The following is a 27429-nucleotide window of genomic DNA, read 5'->3' as shown; positions in this document are numbered from 1 at the left end:
CCCCCATGGAAGGCTGAGGACCGTGTCCACACAAGCCAGCCTGGGCAGGAGTGAACGTGTGACCATGAACTTGGATAGGGCCACATTTCAAACTTGTTTGAACTAACTTAAATTCAGCTGGACATCCCCATGACCCCCAGGCTGATGAGGAAGCTTATCTCCATCACCCCCGGGGCTGCCTTCCTAGACTTGTGCAGAGGCCCTGGGGTATCATGTGGCACATATGCTTATCTTTCCAATGACAAAACTGGGTTTCAGAATGGAAAGAGATTTATTTCCCTTGGCCTGTTTAATACAGTTGACCCTTGAGCAAGGTAGGGGTCAAGGGCGCCGATTCCTGTGTAGAAACCTGTGTGTGACTTACCTAGGCAGGTCTCCAGCCAGATTCTCCACCCACAGAATTCACATCCACAGTTCTAGGCCCCCAGATCAGCCCGCTGACTTCCAAGGATGGTCAAATCTCTGAATGCAGAACTGCAGAGCGAAAAAATGAGTGTGTCAGAGGCCCCGGGCTGCCCAGGGCCACTGCGACTGCTTGGGGCGGGAGCCCAGGAGACTTGCTCAGGCCCCGTGTTCCTGCGGCGCCCTGGACAGCAGCAGAGTCCAGCAGAACAGGCCACGCAGGGCAGTGCCCTCGCAGGTCAGATACACATCGACGTTTCCTGGCCCCCGGCTGTTGCTGCACCTTTGTGTCTCCTGAGGGACGCCCGCCCCGTTCAGCAGTGGTGATTGAAGGTGATCAGAGGCTGCCTGGCTAAATGTGGCTTGGACATGTAGTTGAAGGGGTGGGCTATGTCTGAGCCCCCATTTATGGGTTCTCTTGATGGCTCCAGGATGCCAGCCTAGTTCCTGAGCATCACCAGGTGGACAGGCTCCACCAGGTCTCCTCTCTGCAGCTCTTTCTCTGTGCCCCTGACCCAGAGGAGCGGCTCTCCCCAGGACCTGGCATCCTTTAAGGCACCTCAGTCCCAGCTCAGGGCGCCCTCTGGTGGTGAGAGCGTGCCCAAGGCCACAGGATCCCCTCTGGGGACAGGGCCAGTGGACAGAGATTGAGGGCTGGATGCTGCCTCTGAGGGTGTGCCGCCCCTACCTGCCAGCACCACCGTGGTCCCCAGCCAGGCGGCACTGCCAGGGTCTTGGCCAGCTGGAGGGACCCCCGCAAGGCCTTGTCCTTGCTCCATGAGCCCTGTGGACCCTCTGCTTCCCGGGCGAATCTGGTGGCCCGCGGGTCCTCCAGCTCCTTTGTGGCAAGTTCACCAGGAAGGGTAGTAGCTTATCTCCTGCAGGACGGCTCCAGATAGGACAGGTGTCCTGTCCATTCAGACAGCTTGAGGGCCTTGCCTCCCCATTTCACAGGTGAGGGGCCCAGGCTCAGTGAGACCAAGACTGGGGTGGCCCCGCAAGGCTCAACCTGCCAAGCCAGCTCCTGACCACCTGCAGGGACCCTAGCCATCCTGTGCAACCACAGCGTGCGCCTGGCACAGGGTTAGGCCCAGTAATATTTCAAGTCATGACTGCAGTTTAAAGTCACCCATGGAGGGGCCGCCCTGGTGGTGCAGGAGTTAAAGTCTCAGCACTATCAAGCTATGGTGCATGAGTTCGATCCCTGGCCAGGGAACTGACCCACATGGTGCAGCAGGCCTTTCCTGTCTCACCCTCTCAGCAGTGGATTTCAGTCAGTCTGCCTGTTCTGCTCCCCCGCTGTCTCTGGTGAGTCCTCTCACCCCCCACCTCTGGCCTACACCCCAGTTCTTGTATGCATAAATCACTAAATCTATTTTAAAAAAAGTCACCCATGCAATACCCTGACCGGTGGGCAGCCTCTGAGGCGTCACCTTCCTCTCTGACCTCTGTCAACAGCCTGTCACTCCAAAGGCAGAGCAGGGAAGATGTCTAGCTTTTAGTTTTGCTGAAAACATCTCTGCAGCAAGCAATTTTGCCATATGATGAACTGACCATAAGGTTATTTGCCATTAGAAAAAAAAGGGAAAAATAAAACCAGAACCTTCAGAAGGACATCGTGAACATGAAGAAGTAACAACAAAATACAAAACGCTTGAATGAAAGTATGTTGTGAAGCACGCTTGAGGCTGTGTCCACTCACGGCCCGTGCTGGCCACAGCAGCTTTCCCCTGGTTCCTCGTCTCCCACTTTTTGCTCGTTCACAGTGTTGTACGTGTTTTTTTTACTTTCCGATCGTTGAATGACCAGAAGTGTGAAATCAGAGTGAAATGCCAGGGAATGAAATCAAACTGCCTCTGGGTCTCTCTCAGGGCAGAACTGGGCTCCAGGCGCACTAGCAGGTGGCAGAGATGCTCTGGGGAAATGGCCGGAGGCAGAAAGCCCACCCCCTGGTCCAGCACCCTGCATGCATCAGAGGCCTGTGTCCCCTCCTTGGGAGGGGACACCGGCATGTTCTTGTAGGGGGTCAGGCCTGGACGGGCACAGTATGAGGTCTCGAGCAGCGAAGGCCCAGAGACAGACCTGCCACAGGGTGGACAGGGAAGCTCATCCTCGAGAGCCTCTCGCTGCCCTTCCTGCCCTCCCGCCAGAGCAGTCCTGACCAGCCCCTAGGGGCCACCCTGGGCCAGAGGCGCCCCCCCCCAGGCCACCAGGTTGCTGCCCCCGTCTCGGAGGAGCTTAGGGTCGTTTCTCAGAAGAGACAGGCAGCAGCGGCAGCTGGGACGGGTGAGGCCAGCACGCCTGGCTCCGAGTGACCGCCCCTGCTCTGTCTCTGCAGGTGGACAGTGCCTTCAGCTCGGGCAGCCCCTCCAAAGGGTTCTTCTCCAGAGGCCCCCAGCACCGCCCCTCCAGCCCGGTGTCTGCACCTGTGCGGCCCAAGACCAGCCCGGGCTCCCCCAAGACTGTGTTCCCGTTCCCCTACCAGGAGTCTCCGCCGCGCTCCCCGCGACGCATGAGCTTCAGCGGCATCTTCCGCTCCTCCAGCAAGGACTCCTCGCCCGGCTCCAACCCGTCTACCTCGCCCGGGGGCATCAGGTTCTTCTCCCGCTCCAGAAAAAGTAAGGCATTGATGCTATTGCTCCAGGTGGGTGCTGGGCTGCCGGCCCGTGGGCTCGGTGGGTGCCTCTGCGGGTGCCACAGCCAGCGGCGGGTCAGAGGCGTGGCTGGCGCTGAGTGCGTGCTCTGGGTCTGTTCTCCGGGGACAAGTCTCTCTCCCCAGCACTTGCTCTCTGAGGGGATGGCCTGGGGTTCGCTGCCAACCCCCCAGCCCGCATTGACAGGGAGGACACCTTGCCCCCCGCCTTGCCTGAAGTCGGTAGAGGTGTGAAGCTGAGGTCTGGCCTGTGTGCAGGGCCAGAGGACCCAGACCCGCTTGGTTCAGCTGGCGTGGCCCCCTGCCCGTGGCTCGGTGTTGGGGATCTGAGTCTCCCTGTGTCCCACGGATCTCGACCTCAGGTCCTGCGGCAGCCAGGGCAGACTTGCTGGAGAAAGGTGTGTTCTCCAGCCTCAAGGGTGCGCATAGCGCAGGGTGAAACACTGTCACTGAGCATGGGGTGCTGTAGGAACCCCCAGGCAGCCATCGTGTGTCCTGCCCTGCCCGTCTCGCTGTAGCTCCCACTCGTTCCCAGCAGGTTGGCAGTTGCTGTCTGGGAAGGCAGAGGCTGGCGTTGGAGGTGTGGGTCATCGTCCTGCCTTCCAGGTTGTCGTCGTGTCCTGGGGTTGCCATGGCAAGAACCCCACGCTGGGTGGCCTGCAGGACAGCAGTGTGTACTCCAGTCCTGGAGACCTGAGATCGGCTGGGCTGTGTCCACTGAAGCTCTGGGGAGAATGTGTCCCAGACATCTCTGCTGGTGCTGCTGGCACCCTGGGGTTCCAAGGCTGCGCGAGCGTCCCTCCCATTTCTGTCCTGCCCCCCCGCCCCCGCGCCCATGCTCCCCTCCCCGTGTACGTCTGCGTGTTTCTCCTCGCAGATGGACGACTCATTTTGGACGAGGGTTCCGTCCTCTGGTGTGACCTCATGCTGGCTTAATTAATCACATCTGCAACTAAGCTATTTCCAAATAAGGCCATGTTCTGAGGTTCCTGGAAGGACGTGAATTTTGGGGGGATGCTCTCCAACACTCTTATGTGGGTTACGTAGGAAAAGTCAAGAAAACGTTCTCATCCCTGGTTGGGATGCGCTGGGGGTGAGGGTGCAGGCCAGCCCATTCAGACCAGGCCCACTTCTGCAGGCAGGAGCCAGGATGGGCATGGGAAGTCTGGGGGAGCCTGCAGGTGGGGTGCTGGGTATTGAGGATGGCCAGACTTTGAGCTCCTTGGCAAACGGGAGGCCAGGCTACCGTCCGCTGCTCACTATTTTGGAAGGTGCTCCAGTGTCCTTGGCGGGAGTGGTCCCGGGTCCCCAGGCCTGTGCTGTAAGCTGCGGGGGGAGGGCGCCGCTTGCCAATGCTGCTTCACCTTCTGGCTGGGCAGTTGCTGCTGGGCACAGGGGGCCTGGGGAGGGCCTAGCTGTTCCTAAAGATGCACCTGATTTGGGGGGAGTGGGGGTTCAGCTTCTTCAGAAAACCTCTCTGGGGTGGGGCACTTAGGTGACGGCCTAATCCCTGGAACGGTGGCCCGTCTTGTTGCCCCGTAACCCTGCGCCCAGGACCTGGCTGTCCCAACTGTCAGCACCCCCTGCCGCCCCGTCATGATGCGGTTCAACTGTCCAGGTTTGTTTTCGGGTGGCGAGCACCCACTTCACCTAGCAGGGAGGAGGACCATCCCAGCCCCGTCTGCCTGGGTTTCTGGTCGTGATGCACGTGAGGCGTGCTTGGAGGCCTGCAGCTGGCCTTCTTGTCCTCGTGCCTGAATCGGCTCTGGGTCAAGGTTCCCAGACCCGATACTGCCCCGGCTGCCGCAGAACCGATGTCAGGGCCTCGGGCTTGAGGCCAGTGCCGTCAGCCCTCAGGAAGGGTCTCTGTGAGGAACGGCTCCTGGAGCCTGCCACGTCCATTAGGAGGCTGTCGGGAGACAGAGCTCCTGCTGCAGGCCCCCAGAGACGTTTCCTGCCGGGGCCGTTCCAAGAATAGCGGTGCTTCCAAGCAGCCGCTGTCGCTGCCGGTAATGGACACTGATCATGTAACCACCCGCCTTCCTGCTGCCTGTGCTGCCCGGCGCCTCAGACCGCACTCCGTCAGCGCCTTGAGGGGTGCATTTCTGGACTGATTTCTGAGGAAGGTCTACGTTCTTTTACTTTCACCACACTTTCTGAAAACAAGGAAAATACTTTATTGGAAGAATTTAGGGGTGTTTGTGGAATTCAAAGAACTTGTCAGGACCCCAGCCTACAGCGGCAGCTCCAGTCTACACTGTCCCTCTCTGGCCCAGCACCGGGGGTTCCTGGCTGGGCCAGTTGACCAGACCAAGTCCAAGATTCGTGGCAAAGAGGATTTAATGCTCATTGTTTCAGACTTTTAGTCTTTTCAAGTTATATTTTCCTTTTATCTGCATCCTCACTGAGTTACATGTCTCCTTGGTGACAGAGATGAAGTTCAACCAGATGGCAGTGTAGGCAAAGCCAGAAGAGCCAAGTCAATCTAGAATGTTCCAGGGAGGAGGCTGGGAGGGGGAAGTAGAGCAGTCGCCTTTACCTTCCCATGCTCTGCAGGGTGTCAAGGAGGGGCAGGTGCTGTTTCCGTGGATGGTGATGCCAGGGCCATCTGTCCTGGTGACTGTCACCCTGCCGGGGCAGGCGCCAGGGCCTCCAGGCAGGACCCCTAAGTTCCGACCAGCAGAAGCCTGGTGACGTCTGTCAGCCCCAGGTTTGTCTTCCCCAAATCACCCGCAAGGCAGCAAATGAGCTCCTCAGACAGGGGCAGGGGCATAGCAGGGACGGCCTCTCCTGCCTACGCTTGCGCCTCTGGCCCGCCCTGTGCCCTCCTTCCCTGGGCTTTCCTTTACGGACTTTACCTTTGGAAAGTTCCCGCCTGGCCGTCAAGGGCTGGAGAGCTCTGAACAGCAGGTGACCTGGGGCCAGAGCAGAAGGTGCTCCGTGTCCCCCCCCATTCCAGACGAGGAGGGCCTGTCCTTGCCTTCTCCAGGCCTGTCTGGTCTCCCACCGGAAGATGTGGGTGGGAGCAGGTGCCTAGTGACAGCCCCTCGGGCGGCTGTGCAGCCAGTGGCCACGAGGGGGCAGTGCAGCCTCGCTGAGCTGGGGCGCCCAGGCAGGACTCCCGTCCTTCCAGCTTTTACCATCCTGGGGACATCTACATGCAAATGCCCCCCAAAACAAAAAGGGTGACAGCAGACCCCCAACACCAGCAGCCTCACGCTGACCATTCACTTAGTATTTCCTGAGGACCTGATAAGCCAGGCACTGGGTTCAGCAGCCTACTAGTGCGTCACGGCCCTTGGGTGGAGGGGGGGAGTCACGTTGGGGGAGGGGTAATGAGGAGTGTGCATCATGTAGGGTGAGGTTGCAGGGCACCCAGGCTGCAGGGAGAGGGGCTGAGGCAGCTGGGCTGTCGGGAAAGGGCTCACTGACATGGGGCAGCATGAAGCAGGCCTGACTGGCTAAAGATAGAGCCGTGCAAATGTCCTGGGGCAGGGGCAAGCTCTGGGCCTCGGGGGACAGGTCAGAATGCTGAAACGAAGTGGGCAGGGCAGAGAGGGTGAGTTGGAGAGGCAGGGCCATCACAAGCCAGGCCACAAGTCCATGCTTAGTGGCAGCCATCAGAACCTGCTACCCAGGGGGATGACTGTAGTCAGAGGGATTAGCCTGGCTTCTGTGCAGAGAGACCGATAGAGATGGAAGTGGTGCTACCTGCCTCAGCCCCTGGAATAGACCTGGAGGTCACATAGAAGAGGGGGAGGAAGGATCCCATCCGGCTCTACTTCTGAGACCAGCGCCACCAGGGCGCGAGGCCGATGTGCCTGGGACGCCTGAAATGCGCGTGTGCCGTTCCCCGTGCATGGCCTGGCGTAGCTAGAGCCACCCGCTTCCTTACACCCACTGCTGTGTGGGGGCCTTGGCCCACGTGAGCGCCACCTCGCTGCTGGAGGTGATGCAAGGAGGGGCTTTTAAAACAGGGGCTTGCAAACATTTTGGAAAAGGCCACAGGGTAAATATTGAAAGACTTTGCAGAGCACCTGGTTCTCAGCTGTTGACATGTAAATGGACTATAAAGCAGGTGGCCTGCAGAACCCCTGTTTTAAACATGTCTGGTCATCTTTTCCCCCTTCACCCCTTAATGGCCCCCTAACTTGTTCCAGTTAAGATCTGGTCTGGCCACGTCCTTTGTAGTCTGGCCCTTGGCTGGCTCTGACCTCATGTCATCTCATGGTTTCCTGCACTCCTGGTCCCCCAAGATGTTGAACCTGCTCCCCTCCATGCCCTCTGCTCCAATGCCCTTGGGATGGACACCATAACCCGGCTTCCAGGTGCCCTTTGACGGAGCCACCTCCCATGGGCCATGCCCCTTCCTGAGCCTGCTGTACCCCGCAACTGATCCAGGCAGGGCTGAGAAGGACCAGCCCCTCATCCTACCGGGTCAGCTCAGAGGGCTTATCCCAGCTCCAGAACACTCATGGGGGCTTTGTTGAGTCTGCTTTGCCCTTCAACCTCACTCCAGGACTAGACCAGCCTCCTTCCTCGCTCTGACTCACTCCCTAACTGGGTGCTCCACCCACCTCCCAGCTCACTCCTTGCAACTCAGGGAGCCTACAACCCCGACTGACTTCCGGGGTGGTCACAGGTGGCCAGCTTGCTGCACTCTCTGCTCCAGCGTCCCCTTATCAGACTGGCCAGGGCAGGGGAGGAAGGGCGAGGGAGGGCCGGAGAAGATAGGAGGAGGGGGGGAGAAGTGGGGAGAGGAAGGAAAGAGGTGAATTTGAGCGAGGTCTTGAGGACAGGTAGGTGAGGTGCTGGGGAGATGGGAGAAGGCTGGCCTGTAGGTGAAGGAGGAATCTTGGGGTACCCAAATCTAGCTGTGGAACTTTCCCTTGGTCTGCCCCCAAACGTTGCCAGATTCTGCAATTACCGTGCGTTTTACCCCAGGCCACATGGACTTTCCCCTGGCTGCCCACCCTCGGTGCCCGGCCTCCAGCTCCAGGCCGACGGTGCTGGGCCTGCCTCGGCCCTCCCCGGGGCCCACTGGGCTCAGCCACAGCTGGGCCTGCCCTCACTTGCAGGCTGGAACCTCCCGATGGGTGATGGGTGGCTGGTGAGGTCTGCGTCCTGGAGCGGAGCAGACTTCAGAAAACGTGACTCATCTCTCCTGCCCACAAAGAAAGGAGAAGTATGTGTGGCATCCAAGTTCCTGAAAAGTTCAGCCAGCACACTGCCGAGGTATGCGTCCTGGCAGCGGCGTGGGCAGCGGCGTGGGCAGCGGCGTGGGCAGGGAGGACGCCTGTGGTGGCCCTCGAGGAGCTGCCCCTGTGGCCACCACCCGCCGGCTTCAGCACCACCCGATCCGGGAGAAGCCCAGGACATGGTTCCAAGAACCTTCCTCCGCTCACAGTTCTCAGCCCAGGCCTGCTGGGCCTAGGAGCGAGGCCGACATTCTCGCGCCAGCATTTCTTAATCTTTCTTTAAAAATAGCATGTTGTTTTGGCCATTTTAAACTTTTGCAACAGAAAAGTTGCAAAAATATTACATGGGTTTTCATATCGGCCTCCCCCGGGTCCCCAGAGAGAGCCAAACTTAGCACATCAGCTCTGTGCTCCCTCCCGTCCGTGCTCAGGTGTGTCAGTGCCATCTGCGCCCTTGAGAATAAGCTGCGCACAGAATGTCCCTTGACCCCCCAAAACTTCAGTGTCTATTTCATCCAAGCTGGGACAGTCTCCTAGCTCATTTTCCTCCCCCAAATTGGGAAGTCGCCCTGAACCCCACGGCCGGAGCTCAGCTGATGTGGTTTGCATTCGCCGTTTCTTGTGGGGCGCCGGCCCCTGCCGCAGACTGCAGCCGCTGGGCATCCCCCGTGGGCCTGCTCGGTCTGCCCTTCCGGGACGCCGGCCTGTTCCAGTGACATGCCGTCGCCCTGCTGCCGGGCATCTCAAGGCTCCTGGTTGGGCAGGCGCCCCTCGAGGCTGATGTCCAGCCCCGGCTCACGTGGTGGCACTGACCATTCCCGGCGACCCCGTCTGATCTCTGGGTGAAGGGAGGCGGGTCATGATGAACGTCTCTGCTTTAAAGAAGAAAAGCCGTCCTCCTCCCTCTGTTACGGTGCATGTCTCGTGGGGAGGGACCTGGAGTGACTTGGCTGGGCTCCTCATCACACTTTCTCTCGCGCTCTAGCATCCACCCTTCCTGCCCGAGTCATCCCGGCGGCAGTTGCCAAAGGGACTGTGGTTTCATCACTTATTCTTCATCACTGCTGGAATTCCACTGAGGAAGACACCTTCCTTTTCTCCCTGTGCGTGTGGGTGTGGGCTCACGGCCACGGGGGTGAGCTTGGCGTGGGCACGTGGGTGCGCAGGTCGCCCTAGGCCAGGTCACCGGCCCCCCCCATGTCGCAAGCCTCCCCTTTGGTGCCATAGAGTGTTCTGGCTCCTGGTACTCTGCCCCTGCCCCGGCCCTGGGACCAGCCGTTTCTCCAGAGTCCTGGTTATTTATAGTGGCGAATCGTGTTCAGAAATAAGATCCACGCGCGTGTGCTTCCTGTGCTTACAGCCAGCATGCAGCGCGCGCCCGGGGCTCGCTGCGCAAGATGGAGAAGGTCCGTCCGCGCAGCCAGCACTCAGTAGCCGTGAAATAGGGAAAGAGGAGACCTTTGGGCCAGCGTGGCCAGAACATGTATAGACGACTCTGCGCAGATGTGAAAACGGCCCTGAGAAGCCTCGAGCCCTCCGCGTCCTGCTGAGGCGCTGGTTGTGGACCTCCCTCCATCGTCCTCAGCTGTCCGTGTGGCGTAACTTTTTTGAGTTTGGTGAAATACACACCACACCTTCTGGTTACAGAGTAACCGTCTTCCCCTGTACAGTGCAAGCTCCAGTGGCACAAGGTACACTCACATTGTGGTGCCCCCAGGTTCCTGCAAGTCCCAGAACTTTATAGCATCCCAAATAGACCCCATCTAGCTGCCTCTCCCCAGCCCCTGCCCCTCGTGCCTGGCAAACACTAATCTACCTGCTGTCTCTGGATTTGCCTGTTCTGGATAGTTCATAGAACTGGAACATACACAAAATGGAACATTTTTGTCTGGTTTCTTTCACTCAACACTGTTTTGAAGGTTGGTCCTTCCATCCCTTTTCATGGCCGGGTAATATTCCTTGTACAGTGGGAGGCAGCATTTTGTTAATCCAGTGACCTGCTGGTGGCTGTTTGCGCCGTCTGTGCCTTTGACTCCTGTGAACTCAGCTGTGAACATTGATTTACACGGTTTTGCCCCCTTGGGCTATATAGGTACCTAAGAGGGGAACTTCTGGGTCATTTGGTAATTCTGCATTTAACTTACTGAGAAATGGCTGACCTGTTTGTCCCAGTGGCCGCCTCCTCTTACACTCCCACCAGCAGTGGAGAAGGATTTCATTTCTCCACTCTCAGAGGCGCTCCTGTCTCTGTCACCTTTGGTGCCCTGGGCCTGGCACCTGCAGGGAGACCCTGTCCGGATTATTATGCTGGGGCAAGTGAGGGCCCTTTAAGACCTTAAAGACCTCTCGTGATCTCACCCTTTTCAAGGGCTGCGCTCTGAAAGTAATTTTTGCTTTTGAGTATCACGTTTCCTGAGCTTACCTGTGCTTTCTACGTGAGTCAGCCCATCTTCACGGGCAGTGCCCGCGGGTTTAGACGTCAAGGTATGTTCAAGCCAAGGCGGTTTGTCTTGGCCAGAAAAACCAGCCTCTTGTCACTCAGAGCCTCTGATCCCTGCTTCCGGGGGCCACAAGGCTATGCTCCCATGAGCGTGAGTGTGTTGGGGTGACGTGGAGGAGCAGGCATGGGCCTGAGGGAGAGGGAACCATAAACAGTTTCTGAGAATGGACGTGGTGGCCCCTGAGCTGACGGGAGCCTCAGCTGGCGTCAACTGCACCGTGACCTTTAGAACTTTCTATGAAATGTGACACAGGACTTTGCAAGCATCAGGAGAACCCAGCAAGTATGTGCTAACTCACGTGTGGCTGCTCCCTGCGGAGGGAAGTGGGCCTCTTGCATAACGGGGTTTGGGTTGGCCCACGGCTTGTAGGGACCTGGTGCTTTTCAGGTACACTTGCATGATCCTCCATAGTTGTAAGGGGCAGGAGGACACCGAGCAGGTTTTCTATGACCCAAGTAGATAGGGTAAAGAAGAGAGTCCTGGAGTCCTCAGTGGTTTTTCAGGTTTTTATTGGGGTTTACCAGGCACATGGCAGGCAGGGGTGCTGGGGGGCTGGGAGGCATACCCGCCTCCCAGCCTCCAGCAAGTCTTCACTCTTTCTGGGCTCTCCAGTGTTCTCTCACATTCTCTCTGCTTCTCTTGTTTGTTCTCTGCTGTCCTCGTGGTTCTTCTTGTGGTTCTCTCTGCTTCTGCTGGCTGGTGTCTCCCTGACGCCGCCCCTATAAGCCCAGTCTCAGCCCAGGGGAATCCCATCTCCCTAGGCCCACACCCTGCTCCAGGTGCCGCCATCAGGCATGCGTTCAGGACCGCAAGGATCCATCATCCATCCTAATGGCAGGAGGGCAGAAAAGCCTGATACTTTTTACCTCACCCTACAAGAGTGAACTTTCAATCCTGTTTTTTCACCAGCTTATCTACTAAACCAACCCCGAGCAGACCCTGCGTCCAGCCCAGCACTGCCCCCGGCCTCTTTCCCGCGGGAGCTCAGCAAGTCGTGAAGCGCCTCAGACCTTGGCTGCCTTTTCTTCATTAAATTGAACGGGAAGCACTGGCTCCTCCCTCACGCGTGATTGAGAGGAGGAGATGGCTTGGGAAAGAGTCTCTGAGCTGGGCACAAGCGGGTGGAGCCCTCACTTCCACCAGGCCCTGCTCTGCACGCCTTGGGGGTGTGCAGGACACGGTAAGAGGAGCCACGTGCACTGAGGACTGGCCACCCTGGGCCTCAGAGACTCTCCTGGAGTCCATACCCCTAGTTCCCACATCAGGGAGCCCAGACCACGCTCCCCAGCTTGGCTCCGGTGACATGGAAGCATTTGGGCCTCTGTATGTTACCTTAACATGGCCGTGAATCCAGAGAGGGAGGGCTTTCCGGGGGCCACTGCCAGAACCTCCAGCCACTGAGCTGTGTACCTGCATGGGGGTGCGAGGTCTCTAAATAACAGGGTGTTGCCCACACCTGCCACAGGGCTGTGGGAAGGATGACAGGACACCCTCGTGGGGAGGTGACCGGCACTCCAGCTGGCTTTCGGAAGGCACCCAGCCAGCAGTCATTATTTTAATCTTTAGAATGTGGTTCTTAGGGGACAAGAAGGTCTTTGAATTATTCATGGCGCTAAACCCCTCCGTCAACAGCTGTCCAGAGTTTAATAGCTGCTCGATGAGTGAGCGAGCGGCCCCCGGCGAGCGCCCCGCCTGCAGGCCTGGCTGGCTGCTGATCCTCCTCGTGAAGTTAAGCTCGTTCACTGTTCACTCGTAGTCGCTGAACTTGGAGATGCCCTCGCTTCTGGCCCGCTGTTCCGTGGAGCTCAGGGTCAGCTCATCTGCTCCGACGGGAACTTTCTGTATTCCTTTTCACCGAATATGCTCCTTTGCTTCCTGGAAGTCTTGCTTCACTGTCCTTTCGTGAGGGACTTCTGCTGTGTTCTGTTACTTTATTTTTAAATCAATAGAACATTTCCATTTCTGTTAGAAGCCAAATGGATTTAAAAAAAAAATCTAAATGTGACTCCAGAACCTACCCCCTAAGTCTTTTTCGGAGTTCACCCCCGTAAGTGCAGCTGCCCTGTCTAACAACAGAGGTGACCCACTAAGACCTGGGGCCCCCTGAGCTGGGGGTGGGCTGTTTCTGAAGGCCACCTCCTCCATGGGCTTGGCGTTGGCCCAGACTGGCCCTCCCCTTGCCAGAGCCTCCAGCCCCAAGGCCCGCTCAGCTCCTCTCCCGAGCCTGCAGTCACCCCTCCGATCTCAGGGCGCCTCTTCCTTCTGGCCGCTTGCAGCCACAGAACACGCACACAGCTCCCGAAGGCAGTGGATATTATTGTCTCTCCTAAGCACTGGCAAGTTCCTTGACAACAAGAAATGTTTCGTTGGTTCCGTCTTGCATCCTTGCCGCAAATGCTTGCCTGAGGGTCCACCTGTCAGGCCCAGCAGAAAGAAAAAACTCACTGAACCAAAATTGGAGGCAAGTTTAACCCAGGGACTCCTTCCAAACGTGGGGCTGTTACGGGTGCTTCATTCCAAAGAGGAGGGTTCAGGCCTCAGACCCCAGAGGGAAGATGGGGAGGAGCTAAGTACCGTTCTGGGGGGCTCTGCCCGCAGGGTGACCCTGCAGGGCCGGTGGGTACACACCCAGCCCCGGCCCCGCTCTCTCCTCTCCTGCTGGTGTCCTCATGGGTCGCACCTAGCTGAAGGCCACAGAGGAGGATCCTGAGGATGTCCCTGCCCGGTCACCTTCCAGAGCAGGAGTGGCTGGGACAGACCCGGAGGGCCGGGAGGCCGGCCAGTACCGCTTAGTGTTGCCCATTGGTGGGCTCTTGTGTCCTATCGATTGCGAGATAATCACTGACACACCGGGCTGAAGATGAGCAAGCTCAGGTTTACTGCAAGAGACTCCTGCCAGCAGGAGAGGGTTCAGGGGAGGAGCCCTTTCCTGTTGGGGGAAGGCCCACGTATATCATCTCTCACTGGGGCTTGCCGGTTCTGGCGCTTTTCCTCTACCCCGCTTTGCCTCATTGCCACACTTTGCCACCCAGAGGCATGGAGCTGCCACAAGCTGTACTGGGTGCCTCTATGTGCCTCTTGTGGTTACCAGCCTCTGCCTGCTGGCTCAGCGGCTACAGCCTGTGCTTGTCAGCTTTCTGCCCCCTCAAGCACCCAGCCTCAGTCTGCTCCCTACAGCTAGCCCTTGCCAGCCAGCCTGCGGCCAGCTTCCTAACCAGCGGGCTCTCCACTCTCTCATTAGGGCAGGCGCCTTGCGGGATGCTTGGGGCCCATGGGTGGGGTGTGTGAGGCATGGGCTCTGGCCCTTTGGGGATTCCCAGTCTTCCTGTGGGAAGGGCCATGTCAACATATAGACTGGGAGCACTAACCCCTCCCAAAGGAGAGATGTGCCCCCCCCCTGCCCCCCAGGGAAGTGGCAGGATAGGTTCACTGGGGACAGGGCCTTTGAGTTGCACCTTGAAAATTTTATAGGATTTCTATAGGGGAAGACAGAAGTCAAAACCCCAGGAGGCGGGGCATGTGGTAGGTGAACCCAGGAAGTTTAGAAAGTTCTAAGTATGACCAGGGTGAAAACCAACCCTGGTCTGGATGGTTCAGCAGTGGGGACAACCTGAAGGCAATTGTCAGTGCCAGCTTGGCCGTACGGGGCTTCCTGTCCCTGAGACACCCGGCACAGCACCCAGCAAACGGCTGTCACTCAGCTAGCCGTTGCTTCGGTGGCAATGCCGTGGGAGGCGCTGAGGCGGTGGCTGCTGATGCACGAGGCAGTGACCAGAGCGGGGTTGCCCTGGGGTAGAGAAGGGGCCGGGTCCTGCAGGAAGGAGGCTTCTCCAGCCAGGAAGACAGGAGCCGCACAATCAGGACCGGCCAGAGACAACCAGCCAGTGGAGTCTGCTGTGCACCGTGGCTGGAAGGAGGCCATGGGGGGATGGAAGACACTGAGGGGAAGCAATACTCCAGGGTGTCCTCCTGCTGGGGCAGAACCTGGATTCCCTCTCGGTGGCCGGGAAGGAGATTCCCAAGGACACCCAAGGGCTCTCAGATTCCCAGATTCCCAAGGGCTCTCCTGTTTCTTTCCCCGCCTGTGGCTTGTGCTCGGCCCCGCCTTTATCTCATCCAGAATCTGCATGGGTGGGCCTGTGGCCTGGTGGACTGCAGTGGGTGGGCCTGTGGCTCGGTGGACTGCAGTGGGTAGACTGAGCTCTGGGAGGGATGGGGGCGTGGGTGCACCTGGTGACTGGGCTGGGGACTGCGGGGCGGGTCCAGACGCCGGCGGCCAGGGGCCTTACCGTGTCCACCCGTCGCTTCCCGATGCCCCCTGGACAGCCCTGCTACACCACTCCTGGGTCAGCGGCCTTGGTGCTGAGTTCACCAAGACTAACTGGCCCGAACAGGCCGCTGGCGGTGGGGGTTAATTAGTGGGGTTAATTTGTGGGGGTGACTTAACTGGTCTCACATGGTCTTGTTCTTCTCAGCACAGGGATTTAGAGTGACTCCTCACAGATTCCTGTTGCCCTGCAGGTTCAGACTTCCGGACGTAGAATAAATCCTGAAATGACCGAGTCTCACGGGCTCACAGGGGAGTGTGACGCCGGGAGACGGGAAGTTACTTCCTCAAGGTCACCCAGCTAGTTAGCAGCCGAGGCCCTAAGTTCTCCTTCATTCGGTGAAGATATCAGTCAAAAAATGGAAACTTTCCCCCACTGTGTCATGTTTTTAAAATTTTTAGCCTTAAAACACAAAAAATTGGGGGTTTGGCTCTGTGCAAGTCAGGAGTTGAGTTTGGGGTTCCAGATTAGGGTTCTTGCCCCGGCCCTAGGCAAGTCCCGTCCATTCTTGGGGTTTGGTTTCCCCACAGGACAGGCAGGGTGGGCTGGCCTCTGTGAGCCGCTCTGAGCTGTCTTTCATGCTTCACTGCCCACCCAGACCCCAAGCTCCGCTTAGTGGGGGGAACCCCCCCAGTCCCAGGGGAGTCGCACCCCCTGCAGCGGGCGGCGCCCTCCGTCATGGGGGCTGGAGCTGAGCACTCAGCAGTTCCAGCCCAGGCACTTGTGGCTTCTCCCACAGAAGCAGCCGGAGCCGCTGACCCCGTGGGGCCCTGGAACACATGAATCAAAATAGTTGCGTCACGTCACAATGGGAATGCACTCCGGCCAGTGGGCGCCGGGCAGCCGGGCGGTTTCCTTTTACAGTCTTCCCCGCGGGCATCTGCAGCAGCGCGGGGCTGGCGCGGGTGGCCCCCACTTAGCCTCCTACCGTCGCTGATTTTACAGAGGAACACCCCCTGCCCCCCCCCCCCCAGCGTATCTGAGTGTTTGCCAACCTCAGGCACGCTAGCAAGCCCGCGCGGGCTCCGCTGGGGCTCTGGCAGCTTCTTGGCCGCTGGAGGACGGCGGCTCGCCAGCTGCCGGCCGAGCGCCCTGGGGACTGCTGAGCGCCGGGAGCCTAGCCTCACGGAGGAAGAGGGACAGCCGTGGGATCACCGGGTGTAGCCGCTGGCTAGGGCGGCGACCCAGCCGGCCTGAGGGCGAGGCCCCCGCCAGCAAGCCTGCACCCCAGCGGCCCCTGGGGGTCTCTAAGCCCCTGGTGGCTGAGCTCTGGGGCCGCACCTGCTGGTTAATGCCGCCGCCCGGCCGGGCCCCTGCTGTGGTCGCGGCTCGCAGCTCCTGTGGCCACAGCTCCTCATGAAGCGCTTCGGGAGTCTGAGGGGCAGCAAGAAACACAAGGACCCAAGCCGAGGCACCCAGCGGCGCCAGTCGGAGCCCCACGGCCTGTTCGGTAGGACACTGCCCCGCCCAGCTCCCTGCTGATCTGCTGGGGACCCTGCTGCGGCGCGCAGACTCCACCCGTGTGCGCCCGCTTGTGTGTGTGCATGTGTGTACACAGGGCCTCCCAAGCAATAGCTGTCTGCAGCGTCTCCCTTTTAACCGTGCGTGCGCCTGGTGGGCAACAGTTAGAGGGACAGGAGGCTCAGGCCTCTGAGGTGATATGCTGCCAGCCTCACCTGCTGACTTCACTGTTTCTGAAGCTCCTTTCATTCCCCCTCACCTGGTCTCATGAAATTGGTGAGCAACCAATTCATTCAAGCAGACAGCAGCTCGAGCAGAAGTAAGAGTCGAACAGAGCTGCTGTAGCCGCTCTTAGAGATGAAATGTGCATTACAGAGAAAACCAGGGTGGGAGGCAGGAGAAGGAAACCCCCTTTGCTTAGGGCTGAGTAGTGGGGCAGATGTAAGGTTGATGTGGATCTAGCACCTGCCTAACTTGTGCCCCTTGGAGAGAAGCTTGCATTGGGGGCTCCCTGACTTCTAGAACCGCACTTAGGGGTTGGGTGTTTCTGGTGTTGTGTGGGTGGGTTCCGCCCCAGATGCCTGAAGCCAGATGGGTCGGTTCTGAAGCACTTGAGCTTCCCGGGGCTCTAGCTGAGCCTGCCCTCTCAAATCGAGGGGGACAACTTCCTATAGTAAGAATGGGGATTCGTCCAGCCTGGGCAAGGCCGCCTGCCGGCAGCAGGACAGCCCTGCCCGCGCTCACGCCGCCCAACCAGCACAGACAGGCAGGCTGAGGGCTGTGTGAAATTGTGCCCCGGAGTGGAATGCGACCTGCAAGTGACGCGGCCGTCACGCCTGCAGCCGGGGAGTGACTGCAGAACACCTGGGCAGTGGCTGGAAGTTGGAATAGTAAGAAAAATAAATACGAATGACCACGTGCGCCTGCATCGCTGCTGCAGCCACTTCTACCCGCACCCTGGACGTCCCGGGGAGGGCGAGCAAAGGAGGCAGGAGCTCCTGCCTTTTGGAGAGTTTCGTCTTGTAAAGGGAGAACCCCATGAAAAGAATGAGGGAGGAGTGTCTCATCAGGAGCTCAGGTGGATTTGCGAGGGCTCTGAGGCCCGGCCTCCCAGGCTGGGCGGGGAGCGTGAGTTTCCTGGGCTTGACTCAGAGCTGTGGTTAAAGAGAAGGCTCTTAACTAGTAACGAATAAACACTCGTTTACTCCAGCATCCAGCATTGGCTCAGAACCTGCTATTTCACGGACAGTCTGGCCCGTGACCTGGCAGACAGTGGTCTCTTTGCCTGGTGTTCAAGCTGAGGCTGTCGTCTTCTCTGTGTGCGTAGGTCAGGCCCGACCCTCCATGCACCGCGTTCTGTAAGTGCTCACACGCGGGTGCCATGGGCATCACACGCGGGGCGCTCGGTGTCCATGCAGAGCCGTGGAGCTCTTCTGGCGCTTCTCCTGTCTCGGCTCAGGAGCCCACGACCAAGCTCCACGCGGGTGGGATGCTGGCCGAGCTGGGCGGCCCTCGAGGCATTTGTGCTGTTCGAGACTTAAGCAGAGAAATGCACGGAGGCCCTGAAGGGGACTTCCTCGACCACAGGGCTGAGAGGGCCCCGCAGAAGACAGCGGAAGAGAGTAGCAGGAGTGTGCTCCCCCGGCTGCAGCCGCCGCCTGCAGCCCTCCCCATCTGGGTCCGCGGTGCCTGTCCAAGGTGTTCCCGCTGCCCTGCTGTGCCCATTTTTGTAGGAAGCTGATAGGTCTCCACCACGGTGGTTCGTCTGGGTGGGTGTGGTTCCGCTCCTCAGGTGTGGGGGGACTGTGCCTCCTCGTCTTCTCTCTGCCCAGGACAGGCCTCTGGTGGTTACCCATGTTCGTGTTCCCTGCTACCTCAAAAATGGGACACAGCTATCAGCATAGGGAGGCATAGGGCCCAGTAAGGCATGTGACAGCTGCTCAGTGGTCGCTGAATAAAGGAGAGTGTCGTGTGGACTTAGAGGAAGGCCCCTTAAACAAAGGGAGAAGGGAATCCCCCATGGCGCCCCCGTGCCCCCCTGCCTTGAATGTAGATGTGATGGTCGGAGCTCTCGCAGCCATCTTGGGCTCTATGGTGACAGCTGAGAGTGAAGGGCACACGTGGAAGATAGCAGAGAATAAAGACAGGCGCCTGAGTGTGTAGCCCTGTGTGGCTGGATGGTCTACCTGTCAGGCATGTTTTGTGTAAAAGCAGAATAAACCTCTCTTGCTTTAGTCACTGTTATTTTTGGATTTTCCTATTTAATGAGGACAAACATAGCTGTAACAGAAATCGATCCATACCAGGTGCTCAGTATCTGTGTGTGGACAGAGCAGGTGAGCTTCACCCACGTGTGGGTATGGCTCCTTCCAGCCTGGGGAGTAGAGGGGGTGAGAGTTGCCCAGGCTGGGAGCAGGGGCCTGCCTCTCAGGTCCTGCCTCCAAGCTGACCTTGTCAGCTGTGCGCCCACTAGACTGAGAGCTGTCTCGCTTTGAGAAAACCCTGATATTCTAAATTTAGACCCAACAAATTAGACCTATGGATACTCGAAACAAATAGGTCATTTCCTTGAGAGTGCTGTGTCCCTGTCTGTGGAGTTTAAAACTTGACTTCATTTGGAAAGTTTTGCTGCAGAGATGGAGGTGGTGCTCAGCAGAGGGTGCACACTCCTGTCTGCCTGGAGTGGGCTGTGAGGTCTGGATGCCGGGCCTGCCAGCAGGTTGGACACTCCGCTGTGTGGTGTGGCTGTACATTATTGCAGAAACCCGAAACTCACCTGCTCGCCCTCTGATGCATGTACTCACTACGCTGGCGCTGATGCAGGCGTGAGATGAGGCTGGCAGCGTGCGCTTGAGTGGGGGGTCAAACGCCTGAAGATGGGCCCTGGTACCAACTCAGGTGGGAGCTGGGGAGCGTCTGCACTGGACTCATATTGTTGTGGGGTGGGGGGATAAGGCTGGATCCAGGGCAACGCAGGCAGAGAAAAGTCCAGAAACAGAAGATGGGACCAGGTTTTCGAAAATCCAGAATGGCAGGTGAGAAAGTGAGGCCATGGAAGGGGCAAGGCAGGAAGAGGTTAGTTGAGGGGTCCAGGGAAGAAGCAGAGAGCTGGGGGTTTGCCAGAGGGGCCTGGGCGCCTCCCTCTTCTCCCACCACCTGGGCAGCCTCTGTGCAGACATCTCCCAGCTTGGCTGTTGTGGAGCCCGTGTCACTGGCCTGGAGACAGGAAGGGGCGGGGAGTGAAGAGGGAGGAGAGCAGGGAAGGCCAGTGCGGGAAGGGGCTGGGCCAGGGTGCAGCACTGGGTTGGGGGGGTCACCTCTAGCTCTCACTAATGACATCACACGATGTGGCTTCTACAAGGTCCTTTGCTTGGTAACTGTTAAGGCAGGTGGAGGAGGTGATGGCTGGCGCCTTTTACCGACGAGGCCACTAAGGCCCAGGGAGGCCACGAGGTGTGTGTCTCACTTGGCAACCCTCCAAAAAGGATGTTCTGCTCAGCCCCTTTGTAAACAGGAGGGACCCCCGGGGAGACCCCACTCCCCTCTCCCGCTACAGAAAATGCGTGAGGCGGGCCTCTGGGGACTCTCCCCTCTCCTGCAGCCACATTCCCAGCCCTCTTTCTCTGCCACATTCTGCACCCACATGGGCTGCTGCCCCCGCCAGCCATGAGTCAGGGGTACTGAGTCAGAAGTCCCCTCTGTCCTGCTTCTCAGTCGGGGCTGACTCAGCTGGTCACAGAGGAGCCAAGGCGAGTGGAAAGTTTCAGAAGTGGCTACAAGTAACCTAGAGGGACCTGAGGACAGGCTGAAGGGTCCACAGTGACCAGCAATGGCTGCGTCTCCAGGGCAACCCTCAGGCTGTGCCGGCACCCCAGGGGCCCGGCAGGGTTCCCAGGTCGGGGCTGGTCACTCGGAGCCTCCGCATCCTGATGACCAAATCTGGGCACTTCTGCCCCTGTTTTCTTCAACCAGATGGTGCTGCTCCCCCAAGCAGCTCTGCTTCCAGCCCTCCAGCCCCAGACCCCCTACAGCAGCACCTGCTGCTCAAGTGACAGGATGGTGTAGTCTGTCCCACCTGGCTTGTGCACTCACCCGAGCAGCAGCCTGCAGGAACACACGCACACATGCAGGTGGGAGCCTGCTCAGGGAGCATGCGCGTGCCCCCAACATGCAGCTCAAGACACAGAATACCCCCAGCACCCCTTGGGGACCCTTTCCCCCAAGACCAGCACTATCTGACTTTGCACTTTCCGGGACTGCCCTTGTCAGGCTACTTGGGCTCCTTCCACTCCTGCGCGCGCTGCTGTGCCCCGGGCCACACTCACATGGTGGTGCCTTGTTGGCACAGACCGCCGGTCCCCCCAGCAGCTGTGGGCGTGCCAGGTGGTGTCCAGCCAGGCCCCATGGAATGCGGCTGTGAAGGCCCAGTGTGTCTGCGGGTGTTCATCCACGTGTGCGAGGACTGCTGGGGGCGGGGTGCACCTGTGTGCAGCCCAGATGGGTGCTGCGTGGCAGTTGTGGGTATGCGTGTGCGCGCATGTGTGTGCGTGTGTGTCCACACCTCCCCACTCTCTGTAGGCAGGTGCAAGGCCTTCATTTCCCTCTGTGTCCTTACCTGGCACCCGCCCTCCACACCCGCCCTCCTCTGCCCGGCCTCCAGCCCTGCACAGGCTGACACAGGTGCTGTTCCTCACCTGGTAACTGAGGAGGCCCCAGGGCGCCCCAAAGGGCAGTGCCCGGGTCCCACTCCCACCTCCTCGGGCTGGCCTGTGGCAGCCCACTGTGGAGACACAGCGGGGACCCCATGGATGTGGGGGCAGCTCCGTCTCTCTGCCTCCTCCCGGGGCCCGGCCTTGGGATGTAGTTAGGACTGGGAGCTGTAGCGGGCCTGGTTTGTAACCACAGCTGTCGCTATAGCAACTCCTCACTTACACCAGCCGCTACACTAAAAATAGATCACCTTCATTGTGGGGTAGAAAAATCAGAGAGATCCAAGTGGGGGAGGGCTGGATCCGCTCGCCTGTGGGGCCCCAGCCCGACTTCAGGGTGCAGTGATGGTAGCTGCTCGGAGTCTTTCTAACCATGCCCCTTAGAGGAGAAAGGGGGGTGGCTGGCAGGTCTTCTCTGAGCCCCGGGGACACTGCAGTCCCCCGCACGTTCAGCCTCACCTGTGCCCTCTGTTACACTCACACCTCAGGGGTTCGTGTTTGATTATAAGCAGCCTCGTTTCATTTGCGTTTTACTCGGTTTCTTCACCTTCAATCTCCGTCCTCCTGTGGGCCTGCAGCGCTTTCAAGGTCAAGGACTTGACGAGCAGGGTAGGACGAGGACCCGTTCCTGTCACGTGAAAAGGAGCTGAGAGCCTGCACGTGCGGGCGTGGACGGCCATGAACTCGGGGCGGGGGAGCGCAGAATGGTGTCCAAGTATGTCAAGGTTGGTCCTGCTGAAGCAGAGCTGAGGGGAGAGCTTAGCACATAGAGGGGGAGCTCTGCCCCCCCCGCCCCGCCCTGCGCTCTGGGAAGCCATTCTTAGTGACTTTTATTTTTAATGATAAATGTAAAATGACATTTCAAAATGTTTGAAAACTAGAGACGTCCCTCGTGATCGCAAACCTCACAGCGCCCCGACTTCTTTGTGGGCCTCCCAAGAGGAAAGTGTCCTGGGGGTGGAGGGCTCACGAAGGATGCTGGCCCAGAACCCTGGGGGGGCTTCCTCCACAGCTGGCGGTGGAAACTGAGGCCCGGCCCTGCCCCGCACACAGTAGGTGCTCAGCGGCGGCTTTTTTTTTTTTTTTAATATTAAATGAAAAGTAAAGAAGAGAAAGAAGAGAGGAAAAACAAGCCAAAACACCCCCACCACCCCTCACGCCTCACCCTTACTCCCACCTGGGCGCTGTTCCACTTGCTGATTTTCATTTTCTCCCGCCTCGAGGCTTCCTTCCGGGGCACACACAGGCGAGTCGTCTGCGTCTTTTTATCTTTGTCACTTGCTTCCCATAATCACCTGGAGTTTCTTCCTTTTTGCGGCAAATGGCAACACGTCTGCTGCCCCTTGAATCCAGGTAGTGCTCCATGGTGTGGGAGACCCTGCGACCCCCCATGGTGTGAAGCCCCTGCGGCCAGGCCTCCCATGCTCTCCCCGGGGTGACGTCTGCTGCTGGGGTCCCCCCTGGCGGTGGCTTCTGGGTACCGCGTGGTTCTGGTTGTGGGTTTGTTTTTTTTTTTAAAGATTTATTTATATAAGCACTCGCGTAGTCAGAAGCGCGGGAGGGTGAGAGAATTCACCAGAGCCAGAGCGGGGAACAGAACAGGCAGACTGATGAAATACACTGCTGAGGGGAGCAGCGGGAGGCAGGAGGGGTCTGTGCGCCATGTGGGACCCTCGCCCGGCAGCCAGGGATCAAACCAGCGCTGCAGGGGCTGCGGGTAGCTTCGCAACCCAGCGCTCAACTGCTGTGCCCCCGGGGAGGCCCTGGTTGTGGGTTTTTTTTTTTTTTTTTTGAGGAGGGTCCACATCACTTTGCCAAGTGGCTGCTCTGGCTGCACCCCCGCCAAGGCCAGGGCACCCCGGTCTCCACATGGAGGTGTTCTGTGTCCTGTGGGGAGGTTGGAGGTGCTCTCTGTGCCCAGGTGCTGACCTTCGAGCCAAAACAGAGCAGAGACCTGGAACCATGGGTGCTCGGACCCACCTCTGGGGGCCCCTTTCTGCTCCAGGGTATGTACCTCACTTGGTGGCCCTCAGTAACGTGCCCACACTTTGTTCCCCCATTTTTTTATTGTGGTAAAGTGTATGTAACCCAGAATTTGCCATTTAAATCTTCTAAGTGTCCACTGAGTCCAGCGGTGATGGCTGCTGCAGCCATCACCACCTCGCTCTCCAGAACTTTCTCTTCTTCCCAAACTGAAACTCTGACCCCCACCCAGCCCCGGCACCACCCTCTCCCTCCTGTCTCTGGGGACCCGGCAGCTCTAGCCCCGCATAGCCGTGGGGTCACACAGTGGGGCACTGAGATGGCCGGGGCTTTCCAGGAGGGGCGGCAGAGTCCCGGCCCGCCAGACTCGCCACTGGCTCACTGGCCACAGGCGCTGTCCCTAGGGCACGTGCGGGGCTGCCTGCTTCTTCCGTGACCTCAGCGGATGAGTTCTAGGTCGAGTGAATAAAACTGGCTTGAATCATAAAATCAGGGAGTCGTGGCCCCTTTGTTGGCTCTTGACCTGAGCCAGACCCAGAACCCTGGAGGGAAGGGGGCCAGGTGCCCTGCAGGGGGGCCTGTATGCTGCCACGTGTGTGCCGCCAGCCTCCCCAGCCCCAGCCTTCCCCATGGGCCCACCTTTTACCAGCCCTCCCACCCTGCTGCCTGGGACCGAGCTGGCACGTATCCCGGGGACCCCACTCGTCGCTGCCCCACCCCACCCCCAGTCCTGGCAGCTGTTGGGAAAGAATGGCGTGGAATTTCTCCAGCCGCCTCGGGGAGGGCAGAGCCTTCCCTGCCCGCAGTCCCAGCTCCCCTTTTCTGGAGGCAGAGGCCGCAGAGAGGAGGGTGGGAGTGGGGCTCACAATGGGGGAGCCAGCAAGAGGAGCCAGAGGCCTCTGCGGAGGTCACTTCAGCACCTGCAGGCCTCTGTCTGCCTGGGGCTGCGAGTGCCAGGGCACACCCACAGGAAGCAGGGGCCGCCTGACCTGCAGCCGGCGGGGGGCGCTGATGCTGTGCTGTGGGCGAGGGCGCAAGTCCACACTGGCCACCCGAGTGGGCACTGGCCCCAGAGCGGGGGGCACGACTGCTGTCCCCGTTGGCCCCACAAACCTTGCTGGTCTCAGGAAGGTGGGGAGTGCCCCCTCCCCTCCCCCCGGGCAATGACTAGCCTGCCTTTATCAAAGCAAACCTTCTTTCCAGGGTGAGAGATAAACCCCAGAGGAGCCCCTGGGCCTGGGAGCCAGTCCTGGAAGGGGCTTGTTTTGGAGGGAAGAAGGACTCCAAGGGCAGGGCTCCCTGAGGCAGGAGAGGCAGGAGCATGGAAGGAGAAGCGGCACTTTTCAAAGGGTGCTGGGCCCACAGCTGCAGGCAGGAGCAGCGTCAGCAGCCTCAAGCAAAGCCTGTCAGGGCCAGCGCCCTGGGCCACATCCTTGTGGGAGTCTAGATCATAGAGCAGGGAAGAACTGAGAGGCTCCTCCACCTCCGACTTCTAAGTAGTGTCATTGTACCTGGTTTTAACCCAGGCACCTGAGCTCAGATAAGTGTTTTGCAAGACACCTGGTAGCTGAATATGCTGGAAGTTCAGAGACCTATGAGCTTCAATACTAGACTAATATTGTTTTGGACTAAATGCATATGCAGTGAGAGAGAGAAAATGCACGCACATATTAAAATATTCAAAACATGCAAACAGGTAGATGGTGACAAGGAAGACATTCTTCTACCCAGAACCATCTCCCTGTTCCTCTGCCCAGAGACTGCAGCAGCTTCATCTTGCAAAGCTGTTCAGTGTTTTGATGTATTTACAAGGTAGCTCATCAAACACACAGTTCTGTTTTTTAAACCTGTAACAGCTGATGTTGGCAGCATTCTTTTTCATGGTTGTATAATGTTCCCTCGTGTACAGAGTCCATGAGTGACTTAGGCCTCCGTCGATGAAGCTGTTCTCCATCCTTTGCTATAAAAAAAAGTTGCGACAGCTACTGCGCATACCTTTTCTGCATGTGGGTACATAGATCTGTGACATGAACTCCCGGGAGTAAACTTGGTGTGAAGGGTGCAGTCACGTACCACCCAGAGACAGGGTTATGTGGAGAAATGTATCCTGGGTGATTTTGCCACGGTGGGGATGTCCCAGTGTCCTTTCAGTCCCCAGTGGCGAGGCTACACCGAGGCCAGGGGCAGAGCCTCTTGGGACCACGTCGCATGTGTGATCCACCCCGACAGACTGTTGCTAAGAGGCGCAGGACTGTATTTTGATAGCTGGCGACACACACCCTCCACCGAGCTGTGCCCCCGTGGAGGCTGTGCCTACGCGTCCTCCTAGCTCGCCGGTGCCCTCGCCTGTCTTCTCTGCCTCCCCCAGCCGCAGAGCCCTCCGGCCCTGTGTGGTCGGGAGAGAGCCCGGTGCAGTGTGGGGTGTGGAAAGGACGGACACCGGCTCCTCCCACGCAGGGGGTGCGTCTGGTTGTGGGTGCACGGCAGCTGTCAGCCAACGTGGCCTCAAGGAACTTCAGAAATTGGGGAGAGTGTCTCCACCCATTCCCTGGAGTGTGCCCCTAGGGCGCAAGCTCTGTCTTCCCACTGGTTAGATGTTTTATCTCCGTGTGCCCGGAGACCAGCCACTCAGCCTCCCCGTGCCCCCTGGATGTCCTCGGGCCCAATGCCCCAAAGTCCCACTTTTTTACTCTTTTTAAAATAAATGTATGTAACGTGTGCATCTTACACACTGGATGTGCAGATTGTACATGGAGAGGCGGAGGGGCAGCTCACAGTCCTTGCAGTCACCGTTGAAAGTCTGCCGGTCACTGTCGGGGTGCCTCCATGACATCACAAGGAAGCCACTAGCTATGGCCAGCTCTCCTCCGACCCTCTGCACCCCCACCCCAATCCACCTCCCGCCTTGGGGTGTGCCTGTGCTGATTTCCCTTGGCGTGCAAATGGGGCATCTACATGGACTGTTCCTCAGTGTGTTGTCTGCAAACCGCGCTCTCCCCGAGGCAGGGCTGAGGGCTGGCCTCTCTGGGGCTGTGTCCCCCTGGCCTTAGCTACACAGGAGGAAGGGTTCCAGGACAAAAAGAGTTTTGTAAGATATGAAGTGAGAGCCGGGGACCTCTCCCATGATCTCCGGGTGCAGGCCCCAGAGTCTGCACCCAGTTCTGTTGGTTATCTGGGAGTACGTGAGAGGAACAGTGGGGGCTGAGGGGCCATGCTCCAGCTCCTAGGCCTGACTGTAGGCGATAAGCCAGCTTTGCAAGGTGGGCGATGTTAACGTTCAGGAAACAACAGCCAGGTGCCCCCTAGTGCTCTAGCAAGCGCCTGAGAAATTCCACCAGGCTGTGGCGTGAGAAGGAGTAGTCAAGTTGCGCTGCAGGGAGGTGGTGGCCCTTGAACTGGGCCTTGAAAGACAACACCATTAGGCTGGGCGGATGAGGGGGGAGAATTCGCAGGCAGAGGTCTGTGTACCCTTGCCCAGAGTTGTCCTGAGGACAAGGGGACATGCATCACAGAGGAAGGCTCAGGACGGGACAGCACCCATGGACGCCGTCAAAAGCAAGCACTGTGGCCTCTGAGTGTGAGGGGTCCTGGACTGTGCTGTGAATGCTCAGCGCAGTTTCTGCTGCTCCAGACAAGCCATGTTTGTGCCCAGATCTTAGACACGCTGCCCACTGCACCCCAGCCTCAGGCAGGAGGCCTGTGGTGCTCCCACGTTGAGCGTGTGTGCCCAGTGCAGGTGTCCTCTGTCCCCGGGCCGTCAGCCAAGGATGGCACCGCTCCGGGAGCTGGCCAGGCACCCTGGTTCCTTGATGGGCGGAAGTGCTCACAGAAGCCAGGCCCATGGTCTGCCTCAGCCACTGGTCAGCAACTGCACGGCCTGCTGGCCTCGGGCCCAGCCTGCCTTCCGTTTGAGTTTGCTAAAGGAAAAGCAGTTCTGGAGAAAGGATGAGATCATGGAGGAGGCAGGAAGGGGCTTCTGAGCCAGGGGGAGGGCTGCTGGCCACAGCGGTCAGGGGCTAAGGGTCAGGGGAGACCCCCATGGTGGGGACTGTCCTGTGGGCTTCCTCTGGCCACTCAGGGCCAGAGTGCCCCCGCCCCCAGCTGCCCCAAACGGTTTCAGCCACCTGTGTGTCCGTGCTGGGACTGTGGGTTCTCAGACAACCATGTGCCCAGTGTTTCCTTGACAAGAGGGCT

The 27429-nt window shown here is 58.8% G+C and overlaps 1 protein-coding gene across 5 annotated transcripts in view; it reads left to right on the top strand.

Annotated features, from left to right (window-relative positions):
- PRKAG2 (protein kinase AMP-activated non-catalytic subunit gamma 2) overlaps positions 1-27429 on the top strand; it is a 158582-nt gene that overhangs the window by 50861 nt on the left and 80292 nt on the right. For 4 of the 5 annotated variants that reach the window (XM_037516035.2, XM_054692773.1, XM_054692776.1 and 1 more), the window contains exon 3: positions 2741-3020. In XM_037516035.2, coding sequence (XP_037371932.2) covers positions 2741-3020 — 280 coding nt within the window. Of the gene's footprint in view, positions 1-2740; positions 3021-16403; positions 16533-27429 lie in introns of those variants that run through there. The other variant, XM_037516029.2, reaches the window with a different exon arrangement.

Source organism: Talpa occidentalis, unplaced genomic scaffold (assembly GCF_014898055.3).
Source record: "Talpa occidentalis isolate TD23 unplaced genomic scaffold, MPIMG_talOcc4v2.1, whole genome shotgun sequence".
NCBI lineage: Eukaryota > Metazoa > Chordata > Mammalia > Eulipotyphla > Talpidae > Talpa > Talpa occidentalis.
This window is presented reverse-complemented; position numbering and strand designations above follow the sequence as displayed.